The sequence below is a fragment of the Eptatretus burgeri genome, chromosome 10 (genome assembly GCF_056783735.1).
Source record: "Eptatretus burgeri isolate ZD-2024b chromosome 10, Ebu_testis_v1, whole genome shotgun sequence".
Classification (NCBI taxonomy): Eukaryota; Metazoa; Chordata; class Myxini; order Myxiniformes; family Myxinidae; genus Eptatretus; species Eptatretus burgeri.
The window spans coordinates 16,390,951-16,411,299 of NC_140970.1; the positions used below are offsets into that span (position 1 = coordinate 16,390,951).

Sequence of the window (20,349 nt, forward strand, 5' to 3'; positions counted from 1 at the left end):
GACGGATGAAGTCGCGCGTGGCCTGGACACGTATGTGTGAGAGCCGGCTATTGTCCCAAAAGGAAAACACAATCCTCAGGGAATAGGTGGGGGTTCATTGCTGAGTTGGAAAGTGATCAAGCAAAGATGGAATTCATGAATCAGTTTATCAAAAGTAAAGATAATGAACAACTGTAAGACAACTCGTATACCATTGGTGATGGTATGGTGACAAATTACATGACACACAGTCATCGTGGTGATGATTACCGCTCAATGCCTATGTGTAAATGAGTGCGGTAATGTACAAAACAAGCCAATATAAAACCATGATCAGACTTCAACACTAAGCTCGAGCGATCCTTTACTCCTTCGCGAAGTAATCCGTTATGCTTGACTGCCTCAAACTCTTTGGCATCTGGTGCATGAGAAAGGACTCAAACCGGTAATTGTATTCCATGATGTTGTTTGGGAAATCCTCCACCGAAAGACAGTATCGGCCGAAACCGAATATTTGGCTGAGCCCACATTTGCCGAAACCAGATGATGAGCGCGTCATCGACATCTTCAAAGGACACACGTTTCACACTTACCTCCGGCCTCGCGATCTTCTCCACTTGTCCAAATATCTTGCCCTTATTCTTCAAGATATTGTTCAATGTCTGCCGTATGATGTCCAACTTCTCAGCTATGGCTGTTTTCTTCATCAGTGGGTTTGCCTCGCAAAACTGGATAATGTCGTAGGTTTTTTTGGTACGTTTTAGTTGTAAGCTTACGCTTCGTCGCCATTGTCCTGCCTGCAGTGCGATCAATGTGTGTACGCAGTTATAAATAGCCTATCACTGGCGGTGTAAACCAATGAGCGAGCATCACGATTCCATGAAATCAGGCTTCTCACGAGGCAGCAGTTCCGTGTGACGAGTTTGGAGTGGTAATTTACTTGAGTTTCCATTACGTGGGAAGGGACAACATCTGATGACTTAGACGAAGTGACGACTTAGAGATGACGACTTACAGAGGGATGACGCTTTATTCAAAGGGATTTAACATGAGATAAATTTGGGACTTTTTGATGCTGCCGACTTAGGCGAACGAAGTGACGAGTTACATGCTGCCGACTTGCGCCTAGTCTACTGTATATATATATATATATATATATATATATATATATATATATATATATATATATATATATATATATATATATATATATATATATATATATATGCCTGGTGTTGGCGCAGTGGTTAGGGCAGCGGCTTGGGGTCCAAAAGGTCCTGAGTTCAATCCCCGTTGGGCCACTAAATTAATACACCAGGGGTTGACTCAGCCTGTCATCCTTCCGAGGTCGGCGAAATGAGTACAAGTGTACTGGGCCGGTGTATACCCCAGTTAAAATAGGTGTACCATATCCCTGCGTCGTAAGAGGCGACCAGGGTTGCGTCAGGAAGGGCATCCGGCGTAAAACATGTGCCAAATCACGATGCGGATCATAACGGATATATATATATATATATATATATATATATATATATATATATATATATATATATATATATATATATATATATATACACATATATATATCTTCTTCTTCTTTCGGCTGCTCCCGTTTGGGGTCGCCACAGCGGATCATCCGTATGATCCGCATAGTGATTTGGCACATGTTTTACGCCGGATGCCCTTCCTTACGCAACCCTGGTTGCCTCTTACGACACAGGGATATGGTACACCTATTTTAACCGGGGTATACACCGGCCCAGTACACTGGTACTCATTTCGCCGACCTCGGAAAGATGACAGGCTGAGTCAACCCCCTGGTGTATTAATTCAGTGGCCCAACGGGGCTTGAACTCAGGACCTTTTGGATCCCAAGCCGCTGCCCTAACCACTGCGCCAACACCAGGCTTGTGTGTGTATGTATGTGTGTGTGTGTGTGTGTATATATATATATGTATGTATGTATGTATGTATATATATATAGTAACAGAAATGGCCGTTATTGGACTACTAAATATAGGATTAGCTCAGATCCCCCATTAAATGCATGTATAGCTAGGTTGTGTGGTAAAATGGACATTACCTGTGTGTCCGGAGGTGTAGGATGCACGGTTATTGTTCGTACGGTGGTGGAACGAGAACTCCCTCTTATTCCTATCCCATTCCAGGATAGGCTCCTCCCAGTCGGCTGAGGGGGTGTGGCCTGGAGAGAGGGTGTGGTGAAAGAGAGGAAGTGACGCGAAGGGGAGGGTTTTTTTGGTCTGTTTCGCCGAGAGAGGCGTGCTCGTGGAACGAAAGGAGAAACTGTGAGAGAAAAGGATTTCAATTTTGGACAAGCGTCGGGTTCTCGAGGCGTGCCCGGAGTCTCTTCGAAGCGAGAAACGAAGGCTTCGTGAAAAGAGCTGTGTGTGGAGAACAGTCGCTCTCGAAAGAGTGCTCGTGTTTTCAAAGCGAGCGAACGTAAGAGAGGCTGCCTGCACATCGAGCCGGCGATCGACTCTTGTGGGGAAGTGATCGACAGGTTCGGCCTGCATCTGGCCGTGGAGCCTCTGTACTTACTCACACCATCGGCTCGATATGGTTATCGATCCGCCTGCGGAGCTTGGCACCTCGACTTGGGCCTTGTCTGGAGAACGGGCCAGGCCTGGATTTGTATGCTGGACTGTGAGAGAGATCAGCTGAGGCCTATCGTCGACCTTACGCGGGGTCAGCGCGCGGAGACCGCGTGCAGTGCGAAGGGAGCAAGAGTACAACGCCTCCATTTCGCCACGCGGCACGTTCGAGCGGGAGCTCGAATCCGTGGACTTCCGCCTGTTTCGAGCGATATTCCTGCTTTTGACACTGTCTTCTCGTCCATGAGACATCACCAAGTACTCTGTCTTGTCTTGCATGCATGCTGTTTGTCTGTCTGTCCTTATCTGCACGTTGTTTAAGGCATATTTCGGTATCGACCCCCTCGAAACCTGTAGACCATGGTTCCCTAGTTAAGAACGGGTTGAGGATTGTTAATAAAACCATTGTCGTGAATTTTGCTTGTGTTGTGATCCCCGCCCGATGTGCCCCAATAAATCTGGTTAATTCGTATGAAGTTGCCGCTATGGATTAATTCGTGTCTCGTCGAGGAATGAGCCGTTCGATTGCCATATAAAACCAAAATGGTTAGAGACTGGCAGAAAATGCTCGCCATCTGACACAAACAGTCTGTAACCAGGGGTTCTTTTTCCCAAACTGGCAAGGTACAAGGATTACGTTGGTATCGCGATTGAAGGCGCATGACCCGAGGCTTGTGCTGACCCGGCCGGCGTTGTATATCCCGGAGACGGCCGGAGTGGGTTGAGAATCCCTCCGTCGCTGAATCCTTAAATATATATATATATATATATATATATATATATATATATATATATATATATATATATATATATATATATATATATATATATATATATATATATATATATATATATATATATATATATATATATATATATATATATATGGTACATGTTTATTTCAATTTTGATGTGCTCATTTCTGGCTGCCGTCGATCTTCCTCTATTTATTTGAAGCCCATGAACCAACCCCCCTTCCCCCTTTTCTCATTGGCACTTGGTTTTGCATGATTGCTGTTTTAATTAATGTGGCATTTTCCAAGAACCTCACTCTCGTAATATTTGGGGGTTTGCTGTACTTTAAGCAGGAATAATTTTTTTTTTTTTTATAACTTGAACAAATCATAATCAATGTAACCCACCTTAACTTATGGCTGGCAGGATAACTTGGAGGTATGCACACTTACCCTTGTGCTGTCTGGTCGAGATTCAAAACAAGACTAATCTATAAACTGTCACCCTGGTGTTTCACATTGAGGGTGAAAATATCGCACAATGTCTTTCATAAAGATTAGGTGATCTATTGGTGGCATCTTGGCTTTATTCCAAATTCCTAACTACTAGCTGGGAAGGCAATGGCAAACCACCCATTATATGACCCTTGCCAAGAAACAGTTTTTGAAGCAGAAACTCTTTGCTTCATTGGAATTGTTTTGCAATGCAATAAAAAGTATGCCTGTGCCTATTATGTAAACATACCATACAAGATTTTTAAAATGTTGAATTGTATTTATTGGCAATAATTAATGATGTATTCTCCATTTTAGGACCTCGTTTTATTTTGTTTTTTTTTCACCGACTGGTTTCATTTGTCTTGGCAAGGTGGGACGCAATGCTAAAATAGAAGAAAGATTTGATTTTTGACAAGCTTCTCGACATTTGCCATTATCTTTGCAAGAAGATGGACAGAAAAAGTATTACACTCTCTTAATTACTGTTAATTGTACCTAAGATTATACATGGATTTCCAGAGAGTGATGCAATATAGCATGTCGCAGCAAGAAGTAATTACTAAAACTCACAATGAAATTGAAAGCTTCTTATTAATGACATCTATTAATATCCTGCACTAAATTATAAAAACTGCAGATTGTGAATTTTGCTCAGCAGTGCAACTGCAGCAAAGTTTAGCATTTTGGCATACAAATGCTGCCATCCCAAATTATCGTTGAATTTCCATAAAGCCTGCAAACATTGTCTGTCTTAAAGAAAGCCAGAGCTAAAAAAATATTGTTTTCACTTTTAATTCAGAAATGTCTTGCTCCATTTTGAAACCTCTGAAGAGCATTCCATATGATGAACTTGTGCTATGGAAATCCTTCAAAAGTTTGTGTTCCCAGGCAATCGTTCTCTCGCACCCCCCACACTAAACCTGCTTCCGAGAACTTGTGAGCTTTTCAATTCAAAATGGATTGCTAAACCAGGAATTTCTCCAGGGATTGAAGTGCAGTATCTCCTATTCAAACGAAGCTTGTATATACTCAATATCCAGGGTTCCCAACCTGAGGGTAATTACCCCCAAGGGGTAATTTGGCTTTGACCTGGGGGTAATGAGCGTTCCTAACAATCATATAAAATATCAGTCATTTCCATTACCATGCGTAATCTTGGAAAGGATAAACCTCCAAACACTTCACTAGTCATTCTTCGCCCTTGTCTCCAGTCTTTCTGATGACCGAACTGGTGTTTTGATTGCAGTTTTCAGAATCAGAAGCTGCTAGTTTCCTGGAAAATGATGCAATTATCAGGTGCACACATGACATAAGATGCACCCTATGACAACCAAGGCCCTAGGATATCGCCGCAGGGGGATACCCTGGTAGGTGATTGAAATCCGCGTTTAGCGCAGATTCTCACAGCCACGAGATTTGTTTTGAGATTCTCACATTTGAGATTCTCACATTATCTCATTTGAGATTCTCACAGCCACGAGATCACATTTGGAGGCCTGAAACCTCACAGATAACAGTAGGAACTTGTTGCTTTTTTGATTTATATGCTTATCGATGATTGCTGCGAGAGAAATTTGGCCTTTGTGAAAATTTGGAATAATTTTCATGGCACTTCCGGGTTTGAATTCCAATTGACGGGCGGCTCCTATCAGCCAATCAGAGCCATGTTTTCAACACACAAGGGTGCGCTCCATGACTACAACCAACACCGCAGCCAATGATTACAAGCCACAGAGCTAAGCCGATCCAGGAATGGCAAGTGGGGAAAAAAAAAACGTGGATTTCTTGACAGTTATGTGGACTGGATTGACGAATATTACAGAGAAGGGGATTATGAAACCACAATGTTTGATCTGTTTGAAGGTCTTGACTGCCCAGTCGTTAAAGCCCAGTAAATTGAAACAACATCTCCAGTCTCAACACCCGAGCTATGCTGGTAGGGACCGATCCCATTTCGAAAGGCAGCAAGAAAGGTTGAAGCGCCAACGCCTTGATTCAAGTGGATAATTCCAGCAACAAAATGCAGCCGCTGTCAAAGCATCCTACCTCATATCCCTCGAGAATGCATGGAAAAAGAAGCCACATACCATCGGTGAAGAATTGATACTGCCACGTGCGAAGACAACGGTGAGATTGATGCTGGGTGAGAAGAGTGTCAACAAACTTCGTCCAATATCATTGTCTCACAAGACAGTGAAGCATAGGATATGTGATGTGTCGAATGACATTAAAGATTAAGTAGTAGAGGAGATGAATAATGCCAGGGTTTTCAGCATCCAGCTTGATGAGTTGACTAACGTTTCGTCCACCTCGCAGCACATGGTTTTTGTTCGCTATGTTAAGGGTCAAGATTTGAAAGAAGAGTTTATTTTCTACCATAAACTGGAAGAGACAACAAAAGGGGAGATGTCATGGTAAAAGTGTCGTGCTTTTTACCCCTCAGCCCGAATTGGACTAAGGGGTATTGTCGTCACAGGCGTTGTCCGGGCGTCCGTCCGTCTGTCAACTTTTAGTCTCCTTCAATTTCGAGGAGAAAGCCTTATCCGATTAAATCCATTTTTGCAGGGTATGTTGGGGTTGAGTCGAGGAAGGTTCCTTTCAAAAATGGGCGCGCTGCGATTTTCAATGTGGCCTCCATGGCAGCCATCTTGAAATTGGTTTCCCTCGATTTTGAGGAGAACGCCTTGTCCGATTAAATCCATTTTTGCAGGGTATGTTGGGGTTGAGTAGAGGAAGGTTCCTTTCAAAAATGGGCGCGCTGCGATTTTCAATGTGGCCTCCATGGCAGCCAACTTGAAATTGGTTTTCGTCGATTTTGAGAACGCCTTGTTCGATTAAATTCATTTTTGCAGGGTGTGTTGGGGTTGAGTAGAGGAAGGTTCCTTTCGAAAATGGGCGTGCTGTGATTTTCAGTGTGGCCGCCACGGCAGTCGTCTTGAAATTGGTTTTCGTCAATTTCGAGAACGGCTTGGCTTGTCCGATTAAATGCACTTTTGCAGTGTGTGTGTTGGAGTTGAGTAGAGGAAGGTTCCTTTCGAAAATGGGCACGCTGCGATTTTCACTAGCCGCCACAGTAGCCATCTTGAAATCTGATTGATTTTCGATATGACGTCCAACGTGCTCTAACTGACTGCATCACCGTGATATCACTGCTTCCTTTTACAATGCATGGGCTGAGGGGTTACGCCCACTTTGCGGAGCTATTTTTATTAAGAGTAATGATTGAGCTGGGTGTTGCGTGTGTACGTAGTATGTTGTGTGTGTACGGACGATGCGCCTGCCATGCTCGGCTCAAAGTCAGGATTTCATGCATAATAAAGGCAAAAGCTCCCGATGGGCGGAGGGCGGAGGAGCTCCTTGTGAGCCAACGGCCATCCATATCTAGTGCCCAACTGTGTCTGCGGACGTCCTCCTGCAGTTGGGTTACTTCTTATTAGGAGGTTGGTGGCAGGATTTGCACTCCAGCCACCGTAAAACGCTTCATTCCGCAAAACGCAAAAACGCAAAAAAATCTGAAAACCCACTCCGTGGGAGTACCTCCTGTGCAGCTTCCCTTCGCAGGGCAGCTCACCGGATGATGGGATTGGGGCAAAGCCTTCGGGACCCTCAATCTTTGATAGGAGGGAAACCACGGGGTAACATCCCTGGGTCAGATTGCGGGAGAGTGTGTCGGAGTGGTGCTGAGGTGTCGTCCACCAGACGGCGGTCTCCTTGGGTTAACCTGAGGCGGTCCCTTCGGGTGGGTGCCTGGAATGTCCTATCCCTAAGAGAGGATGATCACCTGTCTCTGTTATCTGAGCTCAAGCGTTTGGACATCGGGATTGCAGCTCTCTCTGAGGTTCGGAGACCGGATTGCGGCGAGATAATGGTGGGTGGTTACACCTACTATTGGTCTGGTCGCTCTGATGGTTACCATACCCAAGGAGTTGCTGTAGCTGTGTCCAATAAGCTGACCCCAATGATAATTGAGGTAACACCGGTCAACGAGCGTATTATGAGATTAAGGATTCGTCACTCCTTAGGTGTCATTTCCCTGGTCTCTATTTATGCTCCGACTGAGGCGAGTGATCTTACCGTGAAGGATGCATTCTACGCCACACTCGAGTCTGTGGTTGATCAGTGCCCCAGACGAGATACACTTCTAGTCTTGGGGGATTTCAATGCATCGACTGGAACTGATAGGGATGGTTATGAGGTGTGTGTTGGTCCCCATGGGTCAGGAACTATGAACCAGAATAGCACTAAGTTCCTTGACTTTGCAAGAAGTCATGGACTTAGGGTGGCTGGTTCATGGTTTCAGCGCCCGCAAGCTCATCGCTGGACTTGGTATTCCAACGCTGGCGGTGTGGCAAAGGAGATTGACCATGTCCTCATTGACGGTCGTTGGAGGATGATCCAGAACTGCAGGGTCTACCGGAGTGCTCAGTTCCTCAATACTGACCACAGGCTTGTTGTAGCAACTCTAAAGCTGCACCTTAAATCCTGGAGAATGGTACCATCCCAGCCTAGGCTGGATGTTGCCAAGCTCAGGGATGAGAGAGTAGCTGAGGAGTTTGCGAACAGGCTGAGTGGACACTTGGGGGGTCTGGGTGCTTTGGGGGTCCTGAAGAGTTGTGGAGCACCTTCAAGACCACCGTCCTTGATGTTGCCGGTGGATGCCTTGGAGTTCACCGCAGGGCAAAGAAGAATTTTGTCTCTCAAGGGACACTGGATACCATTGACCAGAGTCGCAGGGCCAGGCTGAATGGCAGAGCTGAGCTGTTCAGGGAGCTGAGGCGTAAAACTGTACGTGCACTGAGGGTGGACAAGGAGGCCTATGTGCGAGGAATCTGTGAGGGGGTAGAGCATCACCTGTGGACAGGTGATTCTCGTCCCGCTTACAGGGGAATTCGCGCATTACGTTCATCCAAGCCCATCCCTCGGAGCACTGCAGTTCGAGCAGAGAGTGGTAGGCTCTTGACAGAGGAGTCTGAAGTGAAGGCCCGCTGGGCCGGTTACTTTGAGCGGTTGTACCAGGCTGATCCCCCAGCTGTCGAGTTGGACGTCAAGGGTGTTACAATCCCTGTTGCTGACCCTCGAATCAACTGTGGTCCACCATCGCTTGTGGAAACACGGGCTGCGGTGAACCAGTTGAAACGGGGCAAAGCTCCAGGGATCTGTGGCATCCATGCTGAACTTCTCAAGGCTGGTGGAAATGCTGCACTCGCTGCCGTTGCATGCAGTTTTGTGCTCTGCCTGGAACACAGGCATCATCCCAACTGACTGGAAGAGGGGCCTTGTTGTCCCTCTCTGGAAAGGGAAGGGTGATCGCCAAGACTGCAACAACTACCGAGGGGTGACGCTGCTCTCAGTGCCGGGCAAGGTCTTTGCTCGGATAATTCTTGATAGGGTTCGCCACCATCTGCTTGAGCACCAGCGTCCAGAGCAGTCAGGCTTTACACCAAAGAGGTCAACGATTGACCGTATCCTTGCTCTTCGTGTCCTCACTGAACGCAGACGAGAGTTTCGGCAGGGGCTGCTTGCAGCCTATGTTGATCTCTGTAAAGCGTTCGATTCAGTGAATCGGGATGTCCTCTGGAGGATTCTTGGTCTTCGTGGGGTGCCACCGAAACTGATCGATCTGATGTCTGAACTCTACTCTGGTACTGAGAGTGCTGTGAAGTGTGGTGGTACCGCCTCTGACTTATTTCCAGTTGTTACTGGAGTTCGTCAGGGATGTGTACTTGCCCCCACACTTTTCAGCACTTGTATGGACTGGATTTTTGGGAGGATGTCGGAGAGATCAAGTTGCGGTGCATCGTTTGGCAATGTCAAGATCTCGGACCTTGATTTTGCAGATGATGCAGTCATCTTTGCGGAGACTTTAGACATCCTCTTGGGGGCCCTCGAGGTGCTGAATGAGGAGTCGGAGCTGTTGGGATTACGGATTTCTTGGGTCAAAACAAAGATCCAGGCTTTCGGTGACATCTTGGATGCTGCTGTCCTGTCTGTGTCTGTTTGTGGTGAGGATGTTGAGGTCGTGGATAGATTCACTTACCTTGGCAGTGATATTCATGTCTCCGCAGGTTGTGAGCCGGAGGTCAATAGACGTCTGGGTCGGGCCTGGGGAGTCATGGATTCACTGGATCATGGGGTGTGGCGCTGCCGGTACCTGTGCGGGAGGACGAAAGTCCGAGTCTTCAGGTCCTTGGTACTTCCAGTCTTGCTCTATGGGTGCGAGACTTGGACTTTGACCAAGGATCTGAGACGGAGACTTAATTCCTTTGGTACCAGGTCTCTTCGGAGAATCCTTGGCTATCGCTGGTCGGATTTTGTGTCCAACGAGCGGTTGCTGAGAGAGACTCGGATGAGATTTGTTACCTGCATAGTCCGTGAGCGTCAGCTGCGGCTGTATGGACATGTGGCTCGTTTTCCTGACGCTGATCCTGCTCACCAGATTCTCTCAGCGAGGGAGTCTCATGAGTGGAGGAGGCCAGTGGGCCGACCACGTGCCTCATGGTTGCAGCAGGTTGACCATCATCTCAAGGAGATGGGGATGGGCCTGGCATCTGCCTGGGGGATGGCCAGACGGAGGCCCCTGGAGTACCGGCGGAAAGTGGACGCAGCGACGCGCTGTTCTGGCACATGCTCCCATACCTGACCCTCCCGATGCAATGTTTGTACATTGTACGATTCACCGACAGGCTTTAGCTTTGAAAACTCTTCCCCAGCCACTGCTTGAGATGATGAATACCATCATCAAAATGGTCAACGACGTCAAGGCGAGTGCTTTGAACACTCGGCTCTTCAAGAAACTTTGCCAAGATATGGATTCTGAACACGAAAGTCTACTGTTCTACACACAGGTTCGCTGGCTGTCCAGAGGTAACGTTGTTCACCGAGTCTTTGAGCTCAGAGATGAGATCCAGCTATCATTGATAACCAAGGGAAGAAGGATTTGCTGTCTGGATGGAATCAGCCAGAACAGAATGTGAAACTAGCCTACCTAGTTGATATGTTTGGGCACTTGAACAAACTGAACAACACGCGACAAGGCAAGGATAAGTTGGTGATTGAATTTGCCGATAAGCTCCAGGCGTTTGTTGGGAAGCTGAAGAATAGGCGTCATAAAATTGAGACGGGAAACACAGTAATGCTGGAGCTGAAAACCGGTATCTGAAATGTGTACTGAAAAAATGAGAATTGATTTCTCAGTATCTGGCAGCCCTACAAACTGAATTTGAAAGGTACTTCCCAGATATGGATACGGACATGGCAGGCATTGTGCGAGATCCTTTCCGATCACCAGTTATGGTGATACCCGATGACGACAACGACCAGACGCTAACTGAACTTGGAACTCTGAAAGAAGATTCAGGCACAAATCTCAAATTCCAGACAGAATCACTGCCAGTGTTTTGTGTAGCTATGACTGAATCGTCCCCCAAACTTTTCAGCATCGCTATTCGTAATTTATTTCCATTTCGATCCACATACATGTTTGAGAGCGCATTTTCAGCACTAGTGCATATGAAACCAAAGTCAAGAAACCGACTAGACGTAGAAGACGAACTGCGATGTGCACACAGTGTGACTGAGTACAGACGTCAGAAATTGGTATCATCTGTTCAGCATCAACATTCTCGTTGAACTTTTCGAGCACGTTGTTGGATTTATTTGGCTGGGGTTTTATGCTCTGCAATAAATATGCATATAATATACATGTGCAATAAATATGCAATGATTTGGAAAAAATTCCCTCTCTTTAGAGGGTCAAGGGGGTAATAGGTGAATTTTGATGTCGAAAATGGGTAATGACTCAAAAAGGTTGGGAACCACTGCTCTATATTGTGGGAATGGCTTCTTAAGGGTAGCTTTGCATAGTATGGGGTTGACGAAAAGGGTGTGTCCCCGCCATATTGAAATAACTTGCATGAAGCTAAAGGGCGGGGCTCACCTTGGTTGATGGCTGGAACGCAAATCAGAGCAGAGCGGCCGACGCAGAGCTTTGTCACTGGGTGGAGCACAGCCAGAGGGGATGAGAAAGTTGTGCAACCTGGGGCGAGATGAGTTGGACCTTGGACTCCAGTGTGAAAGGCTGTGGGTTTTGTTCATGCACAATCGGCATGACCGCTTCTGCTGCTCAGCGCTTACTCCTCTGCCGAGACCTCTACAACTTACCGCGATAAGTCGGAACTCCCGCCTCATAGACATTTCAACCATGCCTGCTAGGATAACCGAGCCTTGTCAAGGTTCCTCCACGTTACTCGCTGTGTCCTGCCAGTCACAGCTGGAGTATTTCAGTCACATCGATTCTATCTCCTTTTTTTATGATTGAGGCCTGAAGGAATAGTTTGATTTAGGAATCCACCATTTATTTGTTGGCTCGTGGGCACGTACTTGGGTTTTTGGGGTTTATTGTATTCCCTCCACATGTGCCTCAAATACATTATAAAAAAACACTTTATCTCGGGATGCATTGGAGTATTCCTGATCGAGATTAGAATTGTACACGCCCATTAAAGGACAGATTGGGTTCGGGTGATTAGCATGCAGAACGAGTGCCTGCGCTCAGAGACTCCACTCGGTCGGCATTAGAGAACTGGTATACGACACTGATCACCGTGACGCATCGATTTGCTCGGTTCCATTAGGAAACTCGGTCGGCATTAGAGAACGGGTGTATGACACTGATCACCGTGACGCATCGATTTGCTCGGTTCCATGAGGTACAGTATTGTGGCGAACAGGCCAGTGATGAGACCCGTAACGATCCAATCGGTTTGCCGTCGTGACTGCTTTGACGCGGTTCATCAGGATTCGCACTGGGTAACTGAACAGACCCGATGGCTGCACTAATATCACGTAGTACGGTAGTACTTTATATGGAGGGAAGACATGGGGGGGAAATGGCCGCCTCATCAAATGTGTACAATCTTTATCGACTTCAGTAAGTTTCTGACCCACGACGGAAATGTCGCCAGAAAGTGAGGGTGCTCCTTTCATTTGTCAGAATGAAATAAGTAGGACTTAGTACAAATTGTCAATTGGCTGTGCATTCTTTTGCACAATGGACAATCCCAAACTCCTTGACTTGATGTCATGTATTTCTACACACGCACACACGCACACATGCACTCATGCACACGCACCACATCTGAACATGTAGAATTAATAACGTAGTTGATGAAGGACTGTTTCAGCATCCAAGTACCTTTTTGGCATGACGTTTGTGAAGAAAATCAAATTGTACGTTCACACATAATACAATTGCCTCATGCAATAATCGTTTAGGATGTGAACTCATACACTCTGAGGTTTTTAGAAGTGACCTGAGCAAATTTTTAAAGTCCTTCAGAGACACCAGCATATGGATCATCCAAAATATATACTAATTACATTATTTTACAATGCCATGTGTATGTCAGAAAATAAGAAGAATCAAATCTTTGGACACCTTCAAGCAGGGTCTTCAATTCACCATTTTGCAAGACTTTAACAGAAAGTGAGGAACTGTTTGTGACCAAATAAGACTTTATGAAGCCACTGGATCAACAAGAGATATGCTAAGAAGTGGATATCCTTTCATAACGACTCCTGCTCAGGACTGAAACATTCGCACGATCCATATACGCAATCAGTTTCCGACTGCCCAGAGTACTGTAATCACACTCGTTTGATCTCGCTGCAGTGATTGCTGCCTGAGGTGGACATACCCGGTATTGAGATTGCCACTTCCACATTGGACCTGTATGTGAAAACATTCTCCACAACACAGCATTACATTATTAGGTTACAATGAGATAGACATGTAATTATTCAGCATTTATCCCCATCTGAGATTTGCACCTCATCTGTGTCCCATGACGTCACATAAATAAATCGCATTTGTTGCGGTCGTGCGGCTCAGCCCACTGTCACACGCGTGGGGCTCGTGCCCGTGGATGAAACTGAGCGGGGCAGTCGGAGTCCCAGGGCGGAGATCAGGGTCGTAGACGGGACCCAGGAAAACTCCACGAACGCCAGCAAAATGTAGAGTGCACACCAACCAACTTGCTCCTCCAAAAGAACTCTTGTTCCTCCTCCAAGAGACTTACTCAGAACCAACGACCGAACCCCCTCAGAACTCTCGCTAAGGATGGCGTCGTAACTTTTATGGACCTCCCCGAACGGGGCGGGGGCTCGGTGGAACATACGTCACTGTCTGCCCTGATTGGACGGGGCTCCCATGGGTCCGCCCTTTCTGGGTAGGATTTCGGCCATGCCGGGAAAACCCCGCCCCCACTCCACTCCACGTACTCGTCAAAAAGTGGTTACAAATTTTGTCGAAGCCAAGAAGGAACTTCCAGAGATTCTGCCTCGGACAGCGAGTCGCCGGTTAGGCGAGTGAGGTGCTTGTTTAGTGGTGTTGTTGGTTTGTTTGTTGGATGGTCATAGATGGTTTGTTGGATGGTTTGTTGGATGTAATAATCTACCTAAAAGAACATTGCAACTCATACCTTTGATTCTCCCACTCGCAAAAGGAAGGGACCTGTCTCACATGTACTTAACGGAATAACTGACCTTTGGGACATCTGTATATTTGAATGCATATGGTTTCCAGATCCATAACAATATGTATATATATATGACCCGGCCAGCATGGTTTGCACATATGCACGTGCAAGTATAAATGTGTGCCCAACATTGAAATGTTTGTTTTGAATAATGCAACACGTTTTCAGCAAGACAATATTTTGCCTCGTGATTTTTTTTCCTTGAAGAAAATTGTTCAGGGTTTGTGTCTTCACCAAAGTTCGCTCGCCTGAAAGCAATTATGTTGTTTTTTTTGTTATTGTTGTTGTTTTTTGGAAACATTATCTATCTATAATTCCAGCTGTGCGTGTGCGTGTGCGTGTGCGTGTGCGTGTGCGTGCGTGCGCGCGCGCGCCAGTGACCGCTGTTTCTCGATGACCTCTGGTCCGATCTAATTGAAACTTGCCAGATATATTGCTGGGGACCTGAGGATGTGCCTTTTTAAGGTTTGATATTAATTGGACAAGTGCTTCGCAAGTTATGGCCATTTATTTACCAAACCAATGGCAAGACACGTTGTTGCGTGGGCGTGGCCGATGGTGAAGGGAAGCTCAGCCGCGTTCCCCATTACAGGTTACAACGTACGGGCTTCCGGAGAGTGATGACCGTGTATTCTAATAATTTCTCGATTTCTTACGCGCATTTATAGATAAACACAATGGCCCAAGTTATGATCTTTTTCCTATTAGACGGTGTATAAATTTCGGTAAGATCAGAGTGCTGGTATGCTCCGAACCAGGAAGTAAATTATTTTTTTGCACGTTTTTTTTTTCGTGTATTCTAATAATTTCTTGATTTCTTATGCGCATTTATAGATAAACACAATGCTCCAAGTTATGATCGTTTTCATATTAGACGGTGCATATATTTGGAGAACATCAGAGTTAACTGGTATGCTCCGACGCAGGAAGTAAATTATTTTTTGCACGTTTTTTTTCTCCTCTTTCCTCTTCTCTTTGTATTTTTCCTTACGATGACATTGGGAAAAGGCAAAATACGTTGGCGCTAATTGAATAATTGGCTATTAAGAATAAATTGCGAATAATCGTAACTGCCATATGCGAACTTCCGGACAGTGAGGACTTCACTTCCGGAGAGTGACGATTACTGTATTCTTTCTCGATTCTTTCTTTCTCGATTTCTGTACTTTCTCGATTTCTTTCTCGATTTTCATAAACCCAATACCCCAATCCAGTCAGTGACAATTACTGTATTCTTTCTCGATTTTTTTTTTTTCTTGATTTATCGACTTACTGTATTCTTTCTTTCTCGATTTTCTTAAACCCAATACCCCAATCCAGTCAGTGACGATCACTGTATTCTTTCTCGATTTTTTTTTTCTTGATTTATCGACTTACTGTATTCTTTCTTTCTCGATTTCTGTACTTTCTCGATTTTATTAAACACAATGTCCCAATCCAATCGTCGTTTACGACAGCGAAGGAACGAAGCGGCGCGTCATGCACGCGCAATGGAATCTGACGAAGCACGAGCTGCTCGCTTGACACGCAACGCAGCGCGCATGACAAGGCGTCGTGCAGCTCAAACGGATGAAGAACGAACTGCTCGCTTGGCAGACAACACTGAACGCGAGGCAAGGCGTCGTGCAGAAGAAAAGGATGAAGAACGAACTGCTCGCTTGGCAGACAACACTGAGCGCGAGGAAAGGCGCCGTGCAGAGGAAACTGATGAAGAACGAGCTGCTCACTTGACACGCGACGCGATGCGTGTGACAAGGTGTCGTGCAGCTGAAACGGATGAAGAACGAACTGCTCGCTTTGCAGACAACACTGAACGCAAGGCAAGGCGTCGTGCAGAAGAAACGGATGATGAACGAGCTGCTCGCTTGGCAGACAACACTGGACGCGAGGCAAGGCGTCGTGCAGAAGAAATCCCTCACCAGCGAGAAGACCGGCAAGTAAGGGATGCCCTGCACCATCAGGACGTACACGGTGCGAGACTAGAGCAGGCTCACCGTGAGAATCGCAACCTTGCTCGATACGATGATACAGATTTTTTCTGAGAGCAACTTCATGTTGAGTACAGGCACGCATTAAGCAGGACCTCATTATTTCAATGTACTAAATACTCACATTGCGATGCTTTTGTGTGGACCGAGGAGAGAAGAGGATTTTGCTGCAACCACGGCAAGGTCGACCTTAAGCATGATCCTACGAATCCAAAACCCGGTTCAATCCCATCACAACCTCCAGAGGCTATTAAAAACCTTTTCCTTAACCAGGACTTTGTGAAGCGCGTGAAACAGTATAACAACGCGCTGGCAATGGCAAGTATCGGTGTCCGAGAGATAGGTATGCCTGACTTCAGTCCTGGAGTGCGCATACAAGGTAAGGTTTACCATTACATTGGTGCTCCTCTTGCCGATCTGGGTTGTACCCCACGCTTTGCTCAGATCTACTTTCACGATCCAGCCCATGAGCTGGAGTTTCGTCGTGCCCACACCTCGAACAGTAGCCTGAATGAGCATTTTTTGCTAAGAGCACAACAGGCCATTAATGAGTGCAACCCATACGTCCAGCAATTCAAATCAGCCATTGAGTTTGTGGTTCATAATGATAGCGCAAATGAACTGAAAATTGTAACAGGTAGCACGCGGCGCCGAGACCTTCATCATGGTACCGTCAACCTTCCCTCACGAGACAGCGATGTGGCTGTCATTGCTCCAGGGGCAATGACAACAGAGCAGTTTGGAGTGCTGGCAGTCGGTGTTCACCTCAGAGGAGGAGGTTTACAGACAATAGATGCCATGCATCCAGCGTATGACCCTCTATCATACATACTTCTGCTACCCTGCAGCTCCCAGGGGTATCACACTGAGTTAGAGGGATAACACCAACGTATTTCTACCGCTACCATCTCCAAGTACGTGATCCGACTCATCACTTCAATGTACTACTACATGGTGGAAAGTTGACACAGCAGTACGTATGTGACATGATGGCAAAAATTGAGTCGCACCATCTCAATTGGATTCGCTGCAACCAGAAGTCAATTAAGGCAGAAAAGTATAAGATCATCGTTGATGCGTTGAACAGTGACGCTGAGGTGCTACCTGGACGCCTCACCATTCTGCCGCCGTCAATTTATGGGTCACCACGTTGGTATGCCAAAGAGTTTCAGGATGCAATGGCTTTGGTCCAAGTCAAGGGAAAACCTGACTTTTTCCTAACATTCACCTGCAACCCAAAGTGGGCAGAAATTAAACAATCACTTTTTGAGGGTCAGTCAGCCAATGAAAGACCTGATATCATCGCCCGGGTGTTTCATATCAAGGTGGAAGCACTCAAAGCAGACCTCCTCAAGAATGACATCTTGGGGCATGTGGACACTTTTGTGATGGTGAAGGAAACTCAAAAGCGTCACCTTCCCCATATACACATGCTCCTGACCATGGTACCTCGCGACAAGCCCAGAACACCAGCAGATGTCGATCGCGTGGTCTCTGCTGAGATTCCTGACAAACGCACAAATCCGGAACTACACCGTATCGTGACATCACGGCCCATGTGGGGAATGGAACATCTCGAGCCCTTGCATGGCAGACCGGAAGTGCACAAAGGACTATCCCAAAGCCCTACGAGAAACAACAAGCTTCTCTGATGACTCTTATCCCCTGTACAGAAGACGGTTCTGGCATGCGGTTTGAAAGTTTTTTGTTTTGTTTTGTTTGCACCTACAGGCACACACCTTCGGGCACGCACCTACGGGCATGCACTAGTAAAATCAGATTCTGAGTTTAAATCACCTCCCTGTGTTCCATCAGCCAATATAACTCGTTTTTATCTGGTTTGGCACAACAACATTAATTTTATTCTCATCCAGATCTAAAGTGTGCTTTCTTCTTATTCTTCTCTTTTATTTGGCATCTATTTTTATATCGTGTCTAAGGATATCCTCTTGTTATAGCTTTGTCCTGCATTTAATTTCTGTAAACTTAGTTAGCCTTAGATCACTGTATAAATGTGAATCCTGCTTTTCCACATTTTATGAAATTCTATGATATGATTGAACTTATTAATCATTTGATTACCAATGATTGTTCATTCCGTGCAGTGGCAAATGACAGTGTTGATCATGCCTTGAGACCCGCTTTCCTTGGAACATTTGCTCCAGCTACGGATCAGAGCAGCAAAATGGGACTCTCCAAAAACCAAAGCATTGTCTGTTACTACACTCACTGCCAGGTAGGGAGAAGAAACAGACAGACTGACAAACAAAGCTGTTGCCACCACTATTTCGAGACTGTTGGTAATTGCACCTCAAGGAATGCACAGGTCTAATGATAATTTATCTCTAACAGGTTGTGCACTTCAACCGATTGCCCTTGGTTGTTACATTCATTGCTAGCAGTTCCACCAATACAGGTGAGTAAATACGAACAGCTCATCTAGAAGGGTTGCCTTATTTGAAGTACCACATAGAAGGTTGTTGGCTAAGGTGAGAGCTCGTCGAGTAGCTATCTGGATTGGAAACTAGCCTTGTAATTTGAAGCAGTGTGTGGATGTGAATGGGAGGATAATCTAGCTTGGAGGATATACAGTAAGTAGTGGCATACCTCAGGGATCTGTACTCAGACCATTATTATTCATCATTTACATCAATGATTTCACAGTTGGGTTAAGAGTAGTTTCCAAACTTGAAAATGACACAAAGCTTGGAGTTAAGGTAGACAACATAGGAGGGGGTGGATTAAATTCAGGAAAGTCTAGATACAACAATAGATTATTGGGCAAAGATTGGTAGATGCAGTTTAACATCAATAAATGTAAGGTGCTGGGGATGGGTAAAAATAATGGAAATATGAATGACATGATGCAAGGGGCAATGTATGAGCATGTCACACAGGAGAAGTTTCTGGGGGTGATAATAGATACGGAGGTGGGGTGAGGGGGGATGGGTAACTTGACAACTACATGTAAAGCTGATTGGGTTTTTGGTTTGATTGTACTCGGGGGGGGGGGGGGGATAAATTATAAGTCACAAAAAGTAGTTTTATTATTGTACAGGAATTTAGTGAGGCCTCATTTAGAATGTTGTGTATTTTTTTGTCACCACATCTGAGAAAGAATATATCTGTCATAATGAGGGTACAACATAAAGCAACAACATTGTTCCCGGGCCTAGCTACATTAAGTTATGAGTTACGTCTGAAAGAGATGGGACTTTTAGATGAGAAAGGAAGTGATTACGAGGGAGTCTGATGAAGGTGTTGAAGGTATTGAAAGGTATCGTATAATAATAATTATTATTATTACAAATTTCGCTTTTATTGTCAAACACCAAACAAATATCTGAAGATGAAGGATATTTGGTTTACAAAAAATTACTGATTAAAAATACATAAATTTGTATATAGAAGGAATAAGTGCAGAAGGGTTTTTCATCACACTGACAGGACCAGGGGCCACAGTTTCAAATTAAAGAGGAGGAGAGTTAGGAAGGCAGGGGTCTTTCATTCAGTCTTTAATGCATAGAATAGTCTCACTGCAAAGGTAATGACATCAGACACAGTAGATAGTTTTCTTATTGAGTTGTAGATGTATCTACAAGTTGTGTCGATGGGAGGGTACTTCGGTATTTTTTTTTGTATACCTTGTCAAGGCTCTTATGAGAGCAAATGCACAACACACAGCAAGGGGGGGGGGCATGAGACAAGAGGGGTGTGGGAAGGACAACATTGGGGAACATAGACATTAGGAGATCTGTGGAAGGGAGAGGGATGGGGCGGGGAGCATGGGGTATCCAAGATGGACACTACAGGGACTTTCAGGAAGGAAAGCAGTGGGGTTGAAGGAGGTGGGTTTGGGGTGGATTAACGGGGGTAGAAAAGATCGAAGATTAGGATGGGGTACGATAAGAGGTGGTGGTGAACAGCTATTTTGAAGGCCTGGAGGGAAAAATGGGATTGAACAGAGTGAGGGGGTTTATTCCAAAGACGGGGAAAAAGAGGA

General features: G+C 45.6%; 1 protein-coding gene across 3 annotated transcripts in view; it reads left to right on the plus strand.

The window, feature by feature from the left end:
• LAMTOR3 (late endosomal/lysosomal adaptor, MAPK and MTOR activator 3) overlaps window positions 1-20,349 on the plus strand; it is a 42,792-nt gene that overhangs the window by 19,640 nt on the left and 2,803 nt on the right. For all 3 annotated transcript variants that reach the window (XM_085897148.1, XM_085897150.1, XM_085897149.1), the window contains 2 exons: window positions 18,452-18,582; window positions 18,699-18,762. In XM_085897148.1, the coding sequence (XP_085753274.1) occupies window positions 18,452-18,582; window positions 18,699-18,762 (195 nt within the window). The remainder of the gene's footprint in view (window positions 1-18,451; window positions 18,583-18,698; window positions 18,763-20,349) is intronic.